The 20,339-nt window shown below is 40.6% G+C and overlaps 2 protein-coding genes across 2 annotated transcripts; both read right to left on the bottom strand.

Annotated features, from left to right (window-relative positions):
- Positions 1 to 9,621: 9,621 nt before the first annotated feature.
- PCDHB3 (protocadherin beta 3) lies at positions 9,622 to 12,190 on the bottom strand. The gene has a single exon (XM_045998875.1). The coding sequence runs from the start codon at positions 12,080 to 12,082 to the stop codon at positions 9,740 to 9,742; it is 2,343 nt and encodes a 780-aa protein (XP_045854831.1). The 5' UTR covers positions 12,083 to 12,190; the 3' UTR covers positions 9,622 to 9,739.
- Positions 12,191 to 14,785: 2,595 nt separating this feature from the next.
- LOC123937924 (protocadherin beta-2) lies at positions 14,786 to 18,114 on the bottom strand. Its single transcript, XM_045998766.1, has one exon. The coding sequence runs from the start codon at positions 17,930 to 17,932 to the stop codon at positions 15,539 to 15,541; it is 2,394 nt and encodes a 797-aa protein (XP_045854722.1). The 5' UTR covers positions 17,933 to 18,114; the 3' UTR covers positions 14,786 to 15,538.
- Positions 18,115 to 20,339: the final 2,225 nt, after the last annotated feature.

Here is a 20,339-nt window from a genome sequence, read left to right on the forward strand (position 1 = left end):
AATGTAAGTTATTTTTAAAAGTGTATAGAACTTTTATAAACTTTTTTATTCCATTAAATTGCATAATTTGTAAGGTTACACATTATATTGAATGAGCTAGAGTAATTGTGAGCACAAAACAAGAGGATACCCTGGTCTCCCCACACTCTAATCAGTGAACTTCAAAGAACTCTACTTCCCCTTTATGTAATCTAACCAGGGGAGATAATTATAAAATTATAATTCATAATAGTTAATCCTTGCTTATTTCCAAGTATGTGGGGAATTTATGATCATGCAAAAGTTTGTTGGGGTATATGGTGTCACGTGGTCTCAGGGAGACCTTATTTTTCAAATGAAAGTTGCCATGTCCCTATGCTGCTGCAAAAATAGTATAGTTGAAGGAAGAGGCATCTTGCTTTGTTGGGTCCTTTCACAGTGTGAACCCACATTAAATTTAAAAGGAAATCAAACAGTATTAGAGTCAGAATCTTAGGCCCGGATAAGAAATGAAAGGGGTTTTACAGATAAGGAAACTGAAGCTCAGAGGGTGACAGGACTTGATTATTTGACTATTATCAGAATAACATAAAGACAAAATCAAGTGAGTAAAAAAAAAATAAAAAAATTTTGTTACGGTAAAGGCTTTAAGCTTAAACCTATTCAGCTAGATAGATATCTCTATTCTATAATTAATTTACTTCTTACTACATTCCTCCTTTGTATCCCAGATACCATATTCTTCCACCAGTTGATTTGGGCCGAATTAAGAAGCCCTGATTTAAAGCATTTTAATCTTTGAGCAAGAGGTGCCTCAGGCCTTGTCTATTCACATATCATAAAGAGGAGAGACTTATTTATAAAAAGGATTCCAGCACAGTGTGCTGCTCTTCTGAGTTCCCTGATATAGTAAGTTAACTGAGATACACTTAAGCAGTTTATCGGTTACAATTAGTATATTGAGTGGAGTACCATTTATCTTGGCACATATGGGGTTTTCCCTCCTTAAATATCTTGCCATTTTATTTAATTACTTAATTAACTCAATAAATTAGAATTCATGTTGAATGAATTATTTTAAAAGCATGTTAATACTTAAGTACTGAGAATGACGGAAAGTATTAGAAAAAAATCTTGAAAGGAGCTTGGATTATGGTACTCACTCAAAAATATCAAATGAATAAATAAATCCATTCTAATGATTATGTTTCCATTTATATAAGAAGATTATTCCCAGGCATGAACATGTCTGAAAATAAACATAGAATTCTCAGAGAGTATGACACATGCCAAGTACTATACAATTAAATTTACTTTGATTCTAGTTCTAGCAATGGCAATAGTAACATTAATACACTTTAGAATTCTTTTAATTTAAGGCAAATCAGAGGAGAATACAATATATATGCCTAGTAGATGAAATTTTAAAATGATAACAGGCAAAGTATTATTTTAGATATAAATGGAAAACAAATACCCTGGACAAAACAAAGAGCAACTATTTACAATATAATAACCAAGCTCTAGTTAGATTCAAGTTAAAGTGTTCAGAACAAAACTCAAACTGTATTTTGTTTACTTATTCCTGTATGTTGACATTGAAATAGTGTTGCACATCAGCTCTTTTCAGTTCTTTGCCAATCCAAAGCAAATGAAATTTAGATAATATTAACACATATGTGCAACTACATGCTAGATAATTATTTTAAGCCTTTACACATATTAATTCATTTTATCCCCCAACAATCCTACAAGGTGGACACTCTTATTAGCCACATTTTATAGATGAAGAAATTGAGGCATAGAGAGTTTAAATCACCTGCCCATAATCACTCACCATATGAAATGGCAGAGCTATGATTCACTCTGTTACAGTTTGGCTCCAGAATCTATTCTCTTATCCACATAAGTGGAACTGGAGAAGTGAACAACTTTTTAGATAATTTAGATCCAAACTTCAGCCTTGTCTTGGTTCCAGAGATCTCATAGGTGATGTATTTGTGTTCAAGTTTGCAATTAATGTAAGAATCTTTAAAATGGTCTGTCTTCCTTTAGCAATAGATACCAGCAAAAAGAGGTGCTTACAAAACTTAGAATGTAGAAGGGAAACTAGTAGTGTTTTGTTGAGATCATTAATTGGTAAAAATAAATAAATAAATAAATAAATAAATAAGAGTGACATATACTATGAATTTCCTGTAGCCTTGATTATTGGAGAAAAAGACATCTATGTATGGATCTTTTGAAATGTTATTAGGGTATAAAGTTAAAAGCAAGAAAGACAACCTAAGAGGGAAGTCTTACCTCATGAATTATCCCCCCCCCAAAAAAACTGCTAAGCTTAGAAAAAAATCTATTATGTTTTATCTGCATGGAGGAGGAGTTAATGATATCAAGGATAATCACCTGAAAAACCATTCTATTCCAGTCAGGAGAGTTGCATTATTCATTCTGAAGGATTCATATTACAACAATTTACACAATTTTCACCAGACCTGAAACACAACATTTAAAGTATTCTTTCCATGTTGAATATACAAAGAGAAAGAAGAAGTTTTTGATTCCTCCCTGGTAGAGTACAGAACTTTAAATTTCCTTGAAGAAAAGATAAAAATCATTTTAAAGGAATTTCAATACAAGTAGGCTGAAAGTTCAAAATATAAAATCCATACTCTGAGATTTGGAATACTCTCACTTGTTTAGAAAAAAGTGAGGGAATCTTTTTTTAAAACTTCATGATGATTTGAGAGCTGTTTTGTTCTTAACACGAAGGGGTAGAGTAGAAGGAAATTAAACATTAATTGTTGAGAGAAAGATTAAGTGGTAAAATAGGAATTAGATTTTAACTAGTATTTTTAGTTCCTTAAATCACACTTCAGTAGTGTTATCTCAAAATATTAAGCTAACACTAATAATTGGTTACTATTGATGGTTTATGGATTTTGTTAGAAATTCTTAGGCATTTTGAGATCTTCTACCAGAGAGATAAATTAGGTACCTCAGGCTGGCCATTTGAGTGAAATAACTATAAAGCAAACAATACTGCTCGCTGGTAAAAGCAAACTAAAATTTAGTATCAGTTAAAATTCCAAACTAAACCTTGAAGATATTTTTAAAAATCATATTTATTGGGGCACGTGGGTGGCTCAGTCAGTAAGCATCCAACTCTTGATTTTGGCTCCAGTCCTGATCTCAGGGTCTGAGACTGAGCCCAGCACTGGGCTCCATGCTGAGTGTGCAGCCTGCTTAAGATTCTCTCCACCCCCTTCTTCTTTCCCTCTGCCCTTCCCCCATCACAGTCACATGCTCATGCTCTCCCTCAAATAAATAAGCAAATAAAATCACATTTATTGAAATGTAATTTTTGAAAGGAGATAATCCGAATAATGAGAATTTAGCTTGAGAAATTTATGATGGAATCTAAGATAATTTCTGTTAATTCCTTGTAGTATGTACTAAATAAAAAGATAGTATTTGTATGTTTAATATATCAAAATGTTCAAAATCTAATGTCTAACTTATAATACATCTTTCAACTCAGGACGAACGAGTCTTCTAACTCTGTTGTCCTTTTTCAAGATTGTTTTTGCTCTTCAGAGTCCCTTGCATTTCCATATGAATTTTAAGGTCAATTTACCAATTTCTGTAAAACAACAACAACAACAAAAAGCCTGCTGGGATTCTGATAAGGATTGCATTGAACTAGCAGACCAATTTGGGAGGCATCATCATCTTAACAACAGTGAGTCTTCCGATCCATGAACACTTTCCATTTACTTAGGTCTTCTTTAATTTTTTTCAGTGCTGTTTTGTTGTGCTCAGTATAAAGTCTTGCACTTATTTTGTTAATTTTTTCTAAGCATTTTATTCTTTTTGATGCTATGATAAATGGAATTGTTTTCATTTCAATTTTGCATTTGCTAATGCTAATGTATACAAATATAATTGATTTTTTAAAATTATTTATTTATTTAGAGAGAGTGTACATAAGCAGGGAGAGGGGTGGGAGAGGGGTGGAAGGAGAGAAAGAGAGGAAGCAGACTCTCCACTGAGCCAGGAGCCCTATGTGGGCTGTATCCCAGGACCCTGAGATCATGACCTGAGCTGAAAAGAGTTGGATGTCAACCAACTGAGACACCCAGACACCCCTCCTTAGGATTTTCTTTATGCAAGATGTCATCCACAAATATACTTTAACTTCTTCATTTCCAATCTGAATTATTTTCTTTTTCTCACCTAATTGCCCTGGCTACATTTTTAGTACAATATTAAATAAAGCAGTGAGGCGACATCCTTGTTTGTTTTTCATCTTAGCGACAAAGTGTTTCACCATTCAATTTGAAGTTAGCTGTGGGTTTTTATAGTTATCCTTTATCAGGCTGAAGATATTCCTTATTCTTCCTAGTTTATTGAGTGTTCTTATCATGAAAAGTTATTAGAATTTGTAAAGTGTTTTTTCTGTGTAAATTGAGATGGTAATAGGGTGTATTGCACTAAACCAACCTTTAATTTCTGGGATGAATTCTACCTGGTCATGGTATAATTTTTTTTTAAGTTTTTTTTTTAATATTTTATTTATTTATTTGACAGAGAGAGAGAGATCACAAGTAGGCAGAGAGGCAGGCAGAGAGAGAGGGAGAAACAGGCTCCCCACTGAGCAGAAAGCCCGATGCGGGGCTTGATCCCAGGACCCTGAGATCATGACCTGAGCCGAAGGCAGAGGCTTAAACCACTGAGCCACCCAGGCGCCCCTTTTTAAGTTTTTTTTAAAGATTTTCTTTATTTATTTGACAGACAAAGATCACAAGTAGGCAGAGAGACAGGCAGAGAGAGAGGAGGAAGCAGGCTCCCTGCTCAGCAGAGAGCCAGATGTGGGGCTTGATCCCAGGACCCTGGCATCATGACCTGAGCCGAAGGCAGAGGCTTTAACCCACTGAGCCACCCAGGCGCCCCATTTTTAAGTTTTTTTTAAAAAAAGATTTTATTTATTTATTAGATTGAGAGATACAGGGAGAGAGTGAGCACAAGCAGAGGGAATAGCAGGCAGTGAGAGAAGCAGGCGTCCTGCTGAGGGAGCCCGATGTGGGACTTGATCCCAGGACCCTGGGATAATAACCTTAACCAAAGGCAGATGCATAACCAACTGAGTCACCCAGATGTCCCTGTATAATCCTTTTTATATGTCTGGAGTTAGTTTGCTAATATTTTGTTGAGAATTTTTGCATCTGTATTCATAAGGGATAAGGTATTTAGTTTTCTTTTCTTGTATAATCTTTATCTGGTTCTAGCATCATCATAATACGGGCCCCATAGAATGAACTGGGAAATGGTCCCTACTCCTCTTTTTGTAATTGGATTTGTGAAGGACTGGTATTTTAATTTTTTAAGACCTTATTTATTCATTTGACAGAGAGAGACACAGCGAGAGAGGAAATACAAGCAGGAGGAGTGGGAGAAGGAGAAGCAGATTTCCTTCCAAGCAGGGAGCCCAATGCAGGGCCGGATCTCAGAACCCTGGGATCATGCCTTGAGCTGAAGGCAGAGGATTAACCCACTGAGCCACCCAGGAGCCCCTGGTGTTAATTTTTTTTTAAAAAAATATTTTATTATTTATTTGTCACAGAGAGAGAGAGAGAACCCAAGCAGGCAGAGAGGCAGGCAGAGAGAGGGGGGGAAGCAGGCTCCCTGCTGAGCAGAGAGTCCAGTGCAATGCAGGGCTTAATCCCAGGACCCTGAGATCATGACCTGAGCTGAAGACAGAGGATTAACCCACTGAGCCACCCAGGCACCCCTTAAACTTCAGTAGAATTCTAGTTCTGGGCCTTTAAAAGTTTTTTTAAAAAGTTTTCTTGGAAAGTTTTTGATTACTGATTAAATCTTGAATAGGGTAAGACATTTAGCATGAAAAAATCCATTTGCCCAAAGATTAAAAAAATTTAGGCAACTAAAATGACAATATTTAGACAACACAATTTTGATTTTTTTTATAAACCATCAATTGTTTTAGAAGTTGAGTTTCTCATCAAAGCTCTTCCTCATAGATAATCCTTGTTAGCTGGAGATCACTGACTTCAGCAATCTGAACCCATTAGTCTCTGACATTCCAGTCAGAAACCTCTCACATTAATAGTTCTGTAATGAAGTCCAAGTGATTTTGATATCCCCCAAATGCTAAAAAATATGGCCTTATGAGCAACAGTCCACTGAGGGTTTCCGTATCACTGAACAAGAGCAGAACACTGAAAGAGGAAGATGGGTGAGTCAACTCAGTGATCAAGAGAACAGAGAAACTGTCAGCTGAGTAGACATCGGTGGAGGTTCAGTGAATGACAGGTTGAGCTGGTATAGGTCCTAGACCATGTCAAACAGAGGTGACATCTAGTCTTTAATAATAGCAATGGTTTGTGCCTGGCTGTGCCTATGACTTTGAAGCTTAGATATGACTTTGAAACTTAGATAAGTGCTCCATACTTCAAAGCTGTGGGCCCACATGCTACACATCAAGTACCATGAAGCTCTGGATCATTGACAAAATAGTCCTACAACTCAGATTGCCATCCAGGTTACCACCTTGTTCTGTGTGGCACCAGCTCAGAGCATAATACAAGATAGCTTTGCAGCAAATCTTCTTGGTCATTGAGCACCACCATGTACAACACTGTCATATATATTAATCAAGACCTTCATTTTTTTCCTGTAGGTAATCCCCATGTATCAATTACTTCAGTTACAACTCAATTTTCCTCAGAACCAGCTTGTTTACTCTGCAGATTAGAAAGTAAAAAATGTCTCCATTAGCTCCCCTGTCTACAGCCTTAGCCATTACTAGGACAAACAAGAGGCAGAGGGTGACCTTCTCTATGAATTTGCCTCGTGGAGCAAATGCAGAGCAGGACCATCTGAGGAAGACTGGGACACTGATCAAACGCATCATTAGGTATTGGTCTCAAACTTCTACTTGTGTGGGACAGAGCTGAGCTAAGCTTCTTAATTAAGGCTTAGGCTTGTAGAGCCTGGGGCTGGACCCCACCCTGAGACTCCTTCTTCCTCTCTTCCATAAGACTACCAAAACCAGTACTCCTATGAGGGAAACCTCCAAAGAGTATGAGTTGTCAATAAAATATCACCAAGCAAATGAGGATGACTAACAGAATGAAAAATGGATTCAACAGATAAAAGAATGTATACATAAGAAATAGAGATTCAGAACAATATGGAAAGAACTTGAGTAAATGACATTTAATTTCCTCAAACAAAAAAGAAGGAAGTAACAATTGTGAATAAAAAACAAGTTGTTGGGCGCCTGGGTGGCTCAGCTGGTTAAGCGACTGCCTTCGGCTCAGGTCATGATCCAGGAGTCCCTGGATCAAGTCCTGAATTGGGCTCCCAGCTCCATGGGGAGTCTGCTTCTCTCTCTGACCTCCTCCCCTCTCATGCTCTCTCTCTCTCTCTCTCAAATAAATAAATAAAATATTTTTAAAATTAAAAAAAAAAACGAAGTTGTTGTGAAAGCTGACCAAATACAAGTTAAAAAAAAAACTAAAGTTACTGAAACAAACAAACAAAATCAATGTATTGTGTAGATCTCAGGCTGGGACCTAGCAAGTACCAGAACGTCAAGAATAAAGAAAAAAAATCCAAAACAGAGTAAAGAAGGGGCATTGGGCTGACTCAGTTGGTACTTGGGTTCTGAGTTAGAGCCCCACGCTGGGCATAGAAATTACTTTTTAAAAAATAGAGAAAAGAAGTTTACAGATAAAAGTATGACAATTAGGGGCGCCTGGGTGGCTCAGTGGGTTAAAGCCTCTGCCTTCAGCTCAGGTCATGATCCCAGGGTCCTGGGATCGAGCCCCACATCAGGCTCTCTGCTCTGCAGGGAGCCTGCTTCCTCCTCTCTCTCTGCCTGCCTCTCTGCCTAGTTGTGATTTCTCTCTGTCAAATAAATAAAAAATATTTTAAAAAAAAAAGTATGACAATTATACTGATTTCATACTTTTTTATCAACAGTGGTGAATACTAGAAGAACAGAAGGAAAATGAGTTTAAATTATAAAATCTATGTTCAACCAAACTATTGGCTAAGAATATCAGCATTAGACATAAAAGTAACTCAGAATTACAACTAACAGATTTCTAGCTTTAAAATATATAGGAAACTAGGGGTGCCTGGGTGGCTCAGTGGGTTAAGCTGCTGCCTTCGGCTCAGGTCATGATCTCAGGGTCCTAGGATCGAGTCCCGCATCGGGCTCTTTGCTCAGCAGGGAGCCTGCTTCCCTCTCTCTCTCTGCCTACCTCTCTGCCTACTTGTGATCTCTCTCTGTCAGATAAATAAATAAAAATCTTTTAAAAAATAAAATATATAGGAAACTACTCTGAAAAGCAAGTATAAGTAGAGAATAAAAGTAGTGGGATATACAAAAACTTTGACATTTTTAAAGTCCTCATTTATAAGGAAAGCCATATTTAAGGACTAAGAAAGATTTATAAAAGGTATGCTAACTTACTTACTTCACTAGTTTTAACCACTGGTAATTGAGTAATTGACATTCACAATCTACTTTCTTTAACACTTCAAGCAAAGAAATTGAAATTTCAAACTAAAAGTCAACAGTCAGTGCCTTAACTGGCTGGGCCACCAAGGCCCCCCTAGATATTAATTTTAAAAGTAGGATTGGATGGGACACCACTTTTACCATAATGCATTTAGAGATCATATATGCATGTGCTTTCTTGAAAAATTTAAAAAAAATGAGGCTTAGGCTGGGACCCCTGGGTGGCTCAACCTGTTGAGCCCAGGACTTGTTTTCCCCTCAAGTTATGATCTCAGGGTCCTGAGATGGAGCCCCACCTCCTGCTCCCTGCTAAGCTGGAGTCCGCTTGAGATTCTCTTTCTCTCTCTCTCTCCTTCTGCCCCTCTCCCACTCTCTTGCTCTCAAATAAATAAAAAAATAAAATCTTTAAAAAATGACTTTTGGGTTGATAGCATTTATATCTCAGAATTTACAAACTAAATTGTCATCACATCAGATGCTTTACTAAACAAAAGTTTTCATGCAAAATGGAAAGGCACAATCTGTTGTTCAAAATGCTCTACACTTAATTTTTTTTCTTCAGTCATCATGAAAATACTCTAGGCAATTCCAAGAGTAATTTGACTTATAGCTTATATTTTGTGTGCATTTTTGTCAGTGTAAATGCATATAATTTTGAAATATTAATTGCCAATGTCAAAACAGTGAACTAAATATATTACTTTCACTTTACTATGTCCTTAAAAGCATGTTGTACCGTAAAGAAGGTACATCTTAAGGAAAACAAATTTTTAACAATCCACAAACTTCATTAATTACAAAGCTGCTTTAAGTATGCTGTAAAGAACAACATCTGACTGTATTATACAGGGTAAATTATAAGATAACTAGTGTGCAACTCGATCTACATTGCTTTAGATATAGAATTTGAGATGAGTTCCTTTAAGCAAACCTGTTAGAAATCTTCATTAAACCAAAATGAAAAGTATTTTTGCTCACCTATTAGAAAAAGGAAAGGAGGCAGTAAGACTGCCTTAGTAAGAAGGGAAGCAGATGAAAGAAGAATATGCAAGGATTAACAACACAAAGTAAAATCAATATATAAACAAAATGTTATATCAACAAGATTCTTGATTCCAAAAGAAAACAACCATAGCCAGACAAATATTTTTTTCACTCTTCTGTAAATGAAACCTAAACTATCCTTAAAATTGGAGCTTTGCTGAAGTCTCACTCAGTATCTTGAACCAGACCATTGGGAAAAATGGGCTTGAGGAACTTGAATTCATTGGTCCCTGTACCTCCCGTCAGACACACCTCATACTGGTAGCTGTGGGACAGGGTCCCCGTGCCGCTGACGTCCACCAGGTGGCCCGGAAACGGACCCTCGGGCCCCGAGCAGCCGCCCCCCGACGCCGCCCGGCTCCTCCTGCACAGCCGCACCGCCACGAACACCAGCACCGAGAACAGGAAGAGCGACGACACGGACGCCAAGGCCACCACCAGGTAGACGGTGAGCGGGTCGGCGCGGGCCTCGGCCGCCGCCGCGTCCGGCAGCGGCAGGTAGGGCTGCGAGAAGCCGTCCACCAGCAGCACGTGCAGCGTGACGCTGGCCGACAGCGGCGGCTCGCCGTGGTCCCTGACCAGCACCAGCAGCCTGTGCTTGACGGCGTCGCGCTCGCTCAGCGGCCGCGCCGTGCGCACCTCGCCGTTGTGCGCCCACACGCCGAACAGCCCGGGCTCCGTGGCCTTGAGCAGCTGGTACGACAGCCAGGCGTTCTGGCCCGAGTCGCCGTCCACCGCCACCACCTTGGCCACCAGGTAGCCCGCCTCGGCCGCCCGGGGCACCAGCTCGGTGCAGGGCGCCGAGCCGTTCTGCAGCGGGTACAGCACGAAGGGCGCGTTGTCGTTGGCGTCCGCCACCAGCACGCGCACCAGCGCCTGGCTGCTGAGCGCCGGCGAGCCGCGGTCGGCCGCGCCCACGCGGAACTCGAACGCCTGCAGCGCCTCGAAATCCAGCGACCTGAGCGCGAACAGCTGCCCGTTGTCCGCGTTGATGGACACCAGCGAGCCCAGCGGCAGCTGCGGGTCGTGGGGCGGCAGCAGCGAGTAGGTGACCTGCGCGTTGGCGCCCGAGTCTCTGTCGGTGGCGCTCACGCTGCCGATGTGCAGGGCGGGGCTGTTGTTCTCGCGGACGCGCAGGGTGTAGGTCGCCTGGCTGAAGGCCGGGGCGTTGTCGTTGACGTCGGACACCGTCACCGTTAGGTTGTGCTGGGTTTTCAGCCTGGGGGTCCCCAGGTCGGTGACGGTGATGGTGATGTTGTACTCGGCCTGGCTCTCTCTGTCTAGTGCTCCTTTTGACAGTAGGGTGTAAAAATTCTCTACTGATGGTTTCAGGACGAAGGGGAGATTGTTCTCGATGGAGCACATAATTTTTCCATTGTCTCCAGAGTCAGGATCTGAAACACTGAAAACAGCCACCACAGTCTCTGGCGAGTTCTCAGGGATAGGGCTGGTAATTGAGGACAAGGTTAATTCTGGTGGGTTGTCATTCACATCAACCACCTGAACTATCACTGTGGTTTTTCCTGAAAGGCCCCCGCCATCCTTGGCTTCTATGTCCACTTCATAAGTATTCATAACCTCATAATTCAAATATTTGACTAGTTGGATTTCACCAGTAATCGAATTTAACTGAAAAGTTTTGCGAATTTCTTCAGAAGGGTGAAAAAATGCATATGATACTGTCCCAAAATTTCCAGAATCTAAGTCAGAAGCTGAGACAGTGACAATAACAGAGTTAATGGGACTGTTCTCTAGAATTTGAACCTCATAGAGTGACTGTGTAAATTCTGGGGCATTGTCATTTATGTCTAAGACCAGGATGTGGATCTGGGCGATCCCCGACCGGGGTGGAGAGCCCCCATCTAGCGCGGTGAGGGTCAAAACGAGCTCTGGCTGCTCCTCGCGGTCTAGCGCTTTGTCCAGCACTAGTTGTGGGTACTTTCTTCCATCCCTACGATTGCGTGTGAGAACATGGAAATGGGAATTAGGAGTGATTGTGTAGTTTTGGAGACTGTTTCTTCCCACATCCAAGTCCTCAGCATTTTCCAAAGGAATTACGGTTCCTGGTGGCGTGTTTTCTAAGAGTTTCAGCTGCATTTCATTTTCAAAGAATACCGGAGAATGGTCGTTTACATCTACGACCTGAACCTCATTTGTAATAAACTGCAAAGGGTTTTGCAGTAATATCTGAAAGTGCAGTAAACATGGCTCCGTGTGGCCGCATAGCTCTTCCCGGTCCAATTTCTCATGCAGGAGCAAATCACCGGTCTGATGGTTGAGCTGAAAAGGCTGTTTGTTCCCTTTAGACACAACTTGGGCTCCCCTCACAGCCAGTTCCCCTACTCCTAGCCCTAAATCCTTGGCTAGGTTGGCTATTAAATAGCCCCTCTCTGTTTCCTCAACCACAGAGTAGCGTCTTGACTCAGACTCAGTCAGAGACCCACCCAGAAAAACAAAGAGAAATAGGACTTGCCTTTGTCTAAGAAAGCGCTCCCCTCTGGCCTCCATTGTGTTTTCCGCCACGTCAAACTAAGCGTCCGGCAGTGCTAACAAACGCAGTCTTTTGCCTTCCAACCTTTGAAGAAAGTCTAGCGAATAATCCTTTCCAAGGCTCAGATTTGCTTGCTTAAAATCTGCCCAGACTCTCAACCCCCTAGTTTACGTGCCTTACAGAGTGCGCACAATGCCCGTGGTTTAATTCGCCGTCTTAGTCAACAGCGCCACCATGCGTTCGCTGGTAGCTTAAAAATCTTAGAGAAGGTGCTATGTTGAGGCAGGAGGCCCGGTGGATGGGTGTTTTGATTTTTAAATTGCTTGTTCCCCTTGATAAAGGGAGTAGCCCATTTGATGCTACTGGAGGAGGTTCTTGTGTTAAATGAGTTTTTAAAAAACACAACCTAGGGAAATGAAATGCGTTCTTTAAAAAGAACCCACTGTCTTTGGTAAGAGTCCTCATTTACATGTTTTTGCTGATTTATATGATTTCGCTGTTAGAGCTACTCTTCCTGCCCATCTGCAATTATTACTCATAAACTTTAAAGGATTTTGCTTTAAATTCTAAATGATGATATGCTTCATAGCCTACTTGCATTTTCCTCTTATTTTCCAGATTTTGTAAAGTGTCCATGAATGAGTTACGTTTATAATCAGGAAAAATGCTATGAAAATATGACTTCCTGCAAGGTGATGAAAAATTATAATAGGTCATGTCATAGTCAGAGGCCACAAATGCCCAGTTCCTTTCAAATCTTCACAATCACTCAAGGAACATAGATATTTCTCTTCTTATTTCACAGTAATTTTACAATTGCTGGTTTCATCTATGTAAACTATATTAACTGTTTCATCTGTATAACTATTTTATCTGTGGAAATACGTTGAGTTTGTAGAAGTTAGGCATATAGTGGTAACAAGGCAAATCATGTCTATCTTATAGTTTTCCATCTAATGGGGTGAATAGACTTTAAATATATGTTCAAACAAACTGAAAAGTGCTATGTAGGAAATGTACTGAATGCACTGAAAGCATGCAGTAGGAGGACCTGACTCAATGGGTGGTTGGTGAAAAAGTTTCATCAAAGTTGTGCCACCTAATATGGAAGATGAAGGATAAGATGTTTGTCTTACAGGCTAACTTACAGACTAAGACTGTAAAATGGGAGGAAAACGTATATGAGAAACTGATATGTAAAGGCCTGCAACAGTAAATTATAGCTATTCTAGATAATAAAAGGACAGTGTACCCAAAACGTCCTGTCTCGAGAGTGAGAATAGAAGGATGGAGAAATAAACTGTGGGCAAATAACAGATGCTTGGATTTTATTCTAAGAATAAAAGGAAGATATTCCAAGGTTTTAGGCAGAGAAATGAAATAGCTCAAATATCAAGAGGTTAGTCTAGCATCTTCACGATTATCAGGAATGTAACATGGAGGATCACCTATTAGAATTACTCTTACTACTAGTAATACTATAAGTAACAGCAATTATACTTCTGTATCTTTATAGTACCTTATTTGATCATAATTTCAAGCTATAGAAATAGCTATTAGCATTTTATTAGCAGAAATTATGTGATTTACCCAAGATCCTACTAAGTATCAGCAGTGCTCCACACTGCTAATCTCAAAAGGGCGACTTTAAAATTCATATTGTAATTTTAATGGTATAGCTCATGCAAATAAACATAAAATGATTCAAGAATTTAAATATAGGCTGAAGAACATTAATAGTTAAACATGTGTTTTAATGTATAGATCTGAAATTGAACTGCAAGAAATAAAGTTGGATGAATCATTTAGGGAATTATACAAGGAAATTGAAATTAGAAAATCAAAAACACAATTTCCCCATATATATTCCTTAAGCTAGAAGGCAGGAGAGGAAGCTCAAATTAGGAAGAGAGAAAGGAAAAATATATTGAAGGAAAGAGGGACTGATAAATGCATACTCTGTCAGTAACAGTGATCAGTTCAATTAATAACCAAAAATTATATATGTAATTCCTTATGCATCAGAGAGCATTTAATTCCAGCAAAAGTTTGTTTTATGAGTATTTCAGTGTCTTTAAATATCAAAATATCACAAGATAAAATAAAGACACTTTTCTTTCAATCACTTATTCAAAACTTTTATTGAGAGCCTATAATCCTCCAATTACTGTGCTAACCATACAACAAATGGAGAGTTATTGACAAACATATTCAAGAACCTAAAAAGAAAAAAGGCTTTGAAAAGCCTAGGGAACTGGAAAGGGAAAGACCAAAGTAGCTAGTGCAAAAATATATATATAGCCAGAATAAGATAAATCTTTTCCACACAGGCTTATTTCCAATGGAATCATAAATGCTCCAAATTTTTTGAAAAAATGCAGTGCCAAACTACATTTGAAGTTTCTAAAATTTTGTCAAGGACAAGGACTTAGCTTTATTTCCTCATCTTTTTGATTTTAAGGATGTGCTCAAAGTTAACAGATGGTTTGTAATTGCTAAAACTAGTAACTTTTAAAGAGGAACCGAAATGAGCAAAGGTTTAAAGAAAAAAATTATTTTATTTTTTAAAAGATTTTATTTATTTATTTTACAGACAAAGATCACAAGTAGGCAGAGAGACAGGCAGAGAGAGAGGAGGAAGCAGGCTCCCTGCTCAGCGGAGAGCCAGATGTGGGGCTTGATCCTGGGACCCTGGGATTATGACCTGAGCCAAAGGCAGAGGTTTTAAGCCACTGAGCCACCCAGGTGCCCTAAAGAAAAAAACTTTAATAGCATGAAGATTTGCATGACTTTGAAAACAACTGAACATGCTATTTATATAGCTACATTTGAGAATATTAGTGGTTGACCGAGCACTTTTGATGTGAATGGTTTGTAGAATCCAGTAGCCAAGGTTGTCACAATCTCTAAGGAATCATAATCTTCATTTATGGACACTTTAAGGAAGTACATATTTAGAAAAGTGTGATAGATTGCTTTGTTATTAATGAATATGCATATATTAATGGTTTTAGTCAATATGAATTAACAGAATAAAAGTTATACTAGTCTAAAAGAATATGCAAACACAAATATTTTGGGTTGGAAAAAGAATAAGCTTATGTAGCGATTGCAAACATTTAAAAATGTTTAAAATTTTAAGTTCTGCAAAATCACCTAGGAACTGCAGAAGGTGAGTTTGGAAAAAGGTGCTCTAACTTAAAAATTAAAGATTTCCGAAAATACAAAAATTTACCTTCACACTTTAAGTTGAATTCAGTTAAGTTACAGTGAGACTAATCAACAAAAAGAAAAAGGAAATTTGCATTCCTTAAAGCACAAGTGAACACATCTAAAAACACCAGAAACATGCACTAAATTGGAACACAATAGCTTCTTACCAAATAAAAAGAACCCCAATGGACAAGGCAGTAAAAAAGAACTTCCCACAAATTAACTGAGACTAGGCTCAGTAGACCGTTATTATTTAATACTTAATTGAACTCAAAATTATCCCTGAAACTGGGGTTTGCTTCACTAATCCTCTCTTCACCCAGAGCAAGGAAACTGGGAAGAATTGGCTTGAGGAACTTGAATTCACTGGTCCCAGGGCCTCCCCTCAGACACACCTCATACTGGTAGCTGTGGGACAGGGTCCCCGTGCCGCTGACGTCCACCAGGTGGCCCGGAAACGGACCCTCGGGCCCCGAGCAGCCGCCCCCCGACGCCGCCCGGCTCCTCCTGCACAGCCGCACCGCCACGAACACCAGCACCGAGAACAGGAAGAGCGACGACACGGACGCCAAGGCCACCACCAGGTAGACGGTGAGCGGGTCGGCGCGGGCCTCGGCCGCCGCCGCGTCCGGCAGCGGCAGGTAGGGCTGCGAGAAGCCGTCCACCAGCAGCACGTGCAGCGTGACGCTGGCCGACAGCGGCGGCTCGCCGTGGTCCCTGACCAGCACCAGCAGCCTGTGCTTGACGGCGTCGCGCTCGCTCAGCGGCCGCGCCGTGCGCACCTCGCCGTTGTGCGCCCACACGCCGAACAGCCCGGGCTCCGTGGCCTTGAGCAGCTGGTACGACAGCCAGGCGTTCTGGCCCGAGTCGCCGTCCACCGCCACCACCTTGGCCACCAGGTAGCCCGCCTCGGCCGCCCGGGGCACCAGCTCGGTGCAGGGCGCCGAGCCGTTCTGCAGCGGGTACAGCACGAAGGGCGCGTTGTCGTTGGCGTCCGCCACCAGCACGCGCACCAGCGCCTGGCTGCTGAGCGCCGGCGAGCCGCGGTCGGCCGCGCCCACGCGGAACTCGAACGCCTGCAGCGCCTCGAAATCCAGCGACCTGAGCGCGAACAGCTGCCCGTTGTCCGCGTTGATGGACACCAGCGAGCCCAGCGGCAGCTGCGGGTCGTGGGGCGGCAGCAGCGAGTAGGTGACCTGCGCGTTGGCGCCCGAGTCTCTGTCGGTGGCGCTCACGCTGCCGATGTGCAGGGCGGGGCTGTTGTTCTCGCGGACGCGCAGGGTGTAGGTCGCCTGGCTGAAGGCCGGGGCGTTGTCGTTGACGTCGGACACCGTCACCGTTAGGTTGTGCTGGGTTTTCAGCCTGGGGGTCCCCAGGTCGGTAACGGTGATGGTGATGTTGTACTCGGCTCTTGTCTCTCGATCCAGAGCTGTGTTTGTCACTAGAGTGTAAAAATTCTCAACAGAAGGTTTAAGGAAGAAAGGGAGATCATCTGGAATGGAGCAAACCATTTTTCCATTGTCCCCAGAGTCAGGATCTGAAACGCTGAATACAGCAATTATGGTCTCCTCCAAGTTTTCTGGAATGTGATCGATAAATGTTGACATAGTCAGTTCCGGAGGGTTGTCATTCAAATCCATCACTTGGACAAACACCACGCAACTTCCAGAAAGTCCTCCACCGTCTGTAGCCTGAACATTTAATGTGTAAGTCTGAGTGGATTCGAAATCCAATTTCTGTGTTAAAAAGAGTTCTCCTGATTTTGCATTTATTTGAAAAGTTTTGCGGATATCTTCAGAGGCTTGGGAAAATATGTAAGATATTTCTCCATACGTTCCAATGTCCAAATCGCTAGCAGAGACTATGGCAACCGGGAACCCAATGGGGCTGTTTTCCTGAACCTGCACCTTATAAAACTGCTTTGCAAACTCGGGGGCGTTATCATTGATGTCTAAGACTTCGATGCGAACCAAGGCAGTGCCAGTCCTGGGTGGAGTCCCGCCATCCAGTGCTGTGAGAGTTAACCTGATCTCAGCCTGTTCCTCGCGATCCAGAGCTTTGTCCAGTACCAGCTGTGGTAATATGCCGTCAGGACTGTCTTGTAATTTAAGATGGAAATGGGAATTGGGGCTGACTGTGTAACTCTGGAGACTGTTGCTTCCCACATCTAAATCCTGGGCACGTTCTATCAGGAAAGTAGTTCCGGGAGAGACACTTTCTGAAATTTTCAAAATTATTTCTTTGTCTAGGAACACCGGGGAATGATCATTTATATCCCTAATCCGTAGCTCAGCCTGAAAAAACTGCAAGGGATTTTCCAGTAACACCTGGAAAGGTAACACGCATGACTCGGCAAGGCCGCACAGCTCCTCCCGGTCCAATTTCTCATTTAACAACAAATCCCCGGTCTGCCTATCAAAATGCAAACGCGTTTTTTTCCCTTTGGAAATGACTCGAGCCCCCCGTGCAGCTAGCTCATTTACCTCCAGCCCCAGGTCTTTTAACAAATTGGCCACAAAAGAGCCACTCTCCGTTTCCTCAGCCACTGAGTAGTGCCTAGGCTCAGAAGCAGCCTGAGCTATACCCAGCAAAACAAAGAATATCAAGACTTGCCTTTGTCTCAGAAAGCGTTCTTTCCCCTCTCCGGCCTCCATCGCTTTCAGGTCTCCCAGCAAACTTGACCCAGTCTCAGCTCGCGTCGTGGCGGACTCTATCACCTAGTATCTTGCGGGTACTGTCATAAGTGCAGACGCCTAAGACCCCGATTTCCCGTTGGAAACACCTTAGAAAGCCTCCCCTTCCTGCTTGTGGGTTAGCAGAGCATGTGGGTTAAGGAGCGCCGGCTGGCAGCTTTCTTTGTTCTACTTTTAATGCTGCAGCGCCACCCCGCGTCCTTTCCGAGTGTTTATTTTATCCAAAACATTAACATCCTACTCCTTTCAGACAGATGCCAGTCTAAATGGAGTATTTTCATGTAGTGTCTCAACCTTTTATCTGTATTTCCAAAGACTTTTTCATTGCACCCATAGTGACCATGGCATTTCCATTCCAGTTTTCTCACAGATCGAAGGGGCTCTTTTTTAAATTAGAAAACACCAACTTGAGAAACTGAAAGGGAGTAACTTCAGTCACAGGATGAAAGAAGGCTTTGAGTAGGCAGGTTCCAGTTTTTATTTAGAGGTTGGGCATGTGTGCGTCTGGGTGGTGGCTAGGTTACCATCTTCGTGCTCAAGAGAAACAGAAAACTATACAAACTCAGGGAAAGCACAGTATTCAAATAACATTCTCATGGATGTGAAATATTGTTCTTACTCCTGTCTCTTTCTTGCACCACTCTCACTTAACATTTCCCTAAAATTTGACACATTTGGACCACACGAAAATCTCCAAAAATAGTTGGAAAATTTCTTCATGTGAATGTATCAACTTTTTTTTTTTAAATTTTCTAACAGATCAGGGCATTTTAAACATAACCTCAAATCAGTTATCACATCTAGCAATGGTAATACTTTCATAATAGCAAATAGTAAGTATTGAATTTTCCCCAATTATCTTTTTAAAATATCTTCTTAGAGATACTTTGTTAAATCGGGTGCCAAACAAGATATATACGTTGCAATTTGCTGTTAGGTGTTTAAAATTTCTATCTTTTTGTATTTAAAATATTTGATAAAAGTGAGTTTTCAACCCAGAAAGACATGGAGGAAATTTAAATGCATATTTCTTAGTGAAAGAAACCAGTCTGAAAAGGCACATACTCAATTACTTGCAACTACATGACATTCTGGAAAAGGCAAAAGATAAATTAAGAATTAAGAAGATTAGTAGTTGCCAGATAGAAGGAGGAGGTGAATTAAGAGCTAAAACACAGGATATCTGGGAGGTATTGTTTCTCTGTGATACTGTAATGGTAGATACATAGCAGTATGTGTTTGTCAAAACCCATAAAACACAAAGTATAAACTCTAATATAAACTACAGATTCTAGTTAATAATAATGGATCAATATTAGTTAATTAATTATAATAAATGTACCACACTAATGCAAGGTGTTAATACTAGGTAACTGTGAGAGAAAGTGGTTATATGGGAACTCTTTGTACTATCTGCTCAATTTTCTGTAAAACATAAAACTGCTTAAAAAATTAAGTCTATTAATTAAATATTTGGGGGAACCTGAGTGGCTCAGTTGGTTAAGTGCCTCTTGATTTATGTCCAGGTCATAATCTTAGGGTTGTGAGATCCAGACCCATGTCAGGTTCCATGCTGGATGTGGAGCCTGCTTAAGTTTCTCTCTCTCTCTCTTCCTTTGCCCCTCTTCCCCACTTGTGCTCTTTCTCTCATTCTGATAAAAAAGTTCAATATTTGTATTGAGAAATGTTTCTAATATATATAAAAGTTAAAAGAATTAAACATACTTCTACCCTCCATCCAAATTTGAAACTTATTTTTTTACCATATTTACCGTATTTATTCTTTCTGTATATTTTTAAATTTTAATTCTACATAAAAATACCTTCACTTCACCGCTAAATATTTCAGAAGACATCTCCTAAGTCTAAGGACATTATCCTACATAATCATGATCCCACCAGCACACTTAACAAAATTAACAATGATTCCATGATATTATCTGAAATCCAGTCCCTATTAAATCTCATTATTTTTCCATTATTCTTCCTCAGTTTTATTCAATTTTGATAAGGACTCATATGTACTCCAGAGATCCTTTTACAAACATACTTTTTAACCACTTATTATGAATAATGTCTTAGAAAATTCATTTTTAAACCAAGTTTCAGGATTGTATTAGGTGTTGAATCTATTTATTCTGGAACAGTCCCCTTTTATGACACTGAATTCTTTAAAGTATCCAGACCTGTTGTCTTGTAAGATGTTCTACATTCTGAATTTGTCTGATTGTTTCCTTGTGGTATCATTTAACTTGTTCCTCTATCCCCTATAATTTCCAGAAAATTGGAATGGATGATTTATTAAATGTTATAATGGTATAACACTTTTTAGATCTCCCATTTATTTTCTGCAATTGGGTAAAAAAAA

Source organism: Meles meles, chromosome 3, assembly GCF_922984935.1.
Source record: "Meles meles chromosome 3, mMelMel3.1 paternal haplotype, whole genome shotgun sequence".
NCBI lineage: Eukaryota > Metazoa > Chordata > Mammalia > Carnivora > Mustelidae > Meles > Meles meles.

What these genes read in the sequence shown, in the direction of transcription:
- LOC123937924 (XM_045998766.1), bottom strand. Translation starts at nt 17,932, where the DNA reads ATGGAGGCCGGAGAGGGGAAAGAACGCTTTCTGAGACAAAGGCAAGTC.
- PCDHB3 (XM_045998875.1), bottom strand. Translation starts at nt 12,082, where the DNA reads ATGGAGGCCAGAGGGGAGCGCTTTCTTAGACAAAGGCAAGTCCTATTT.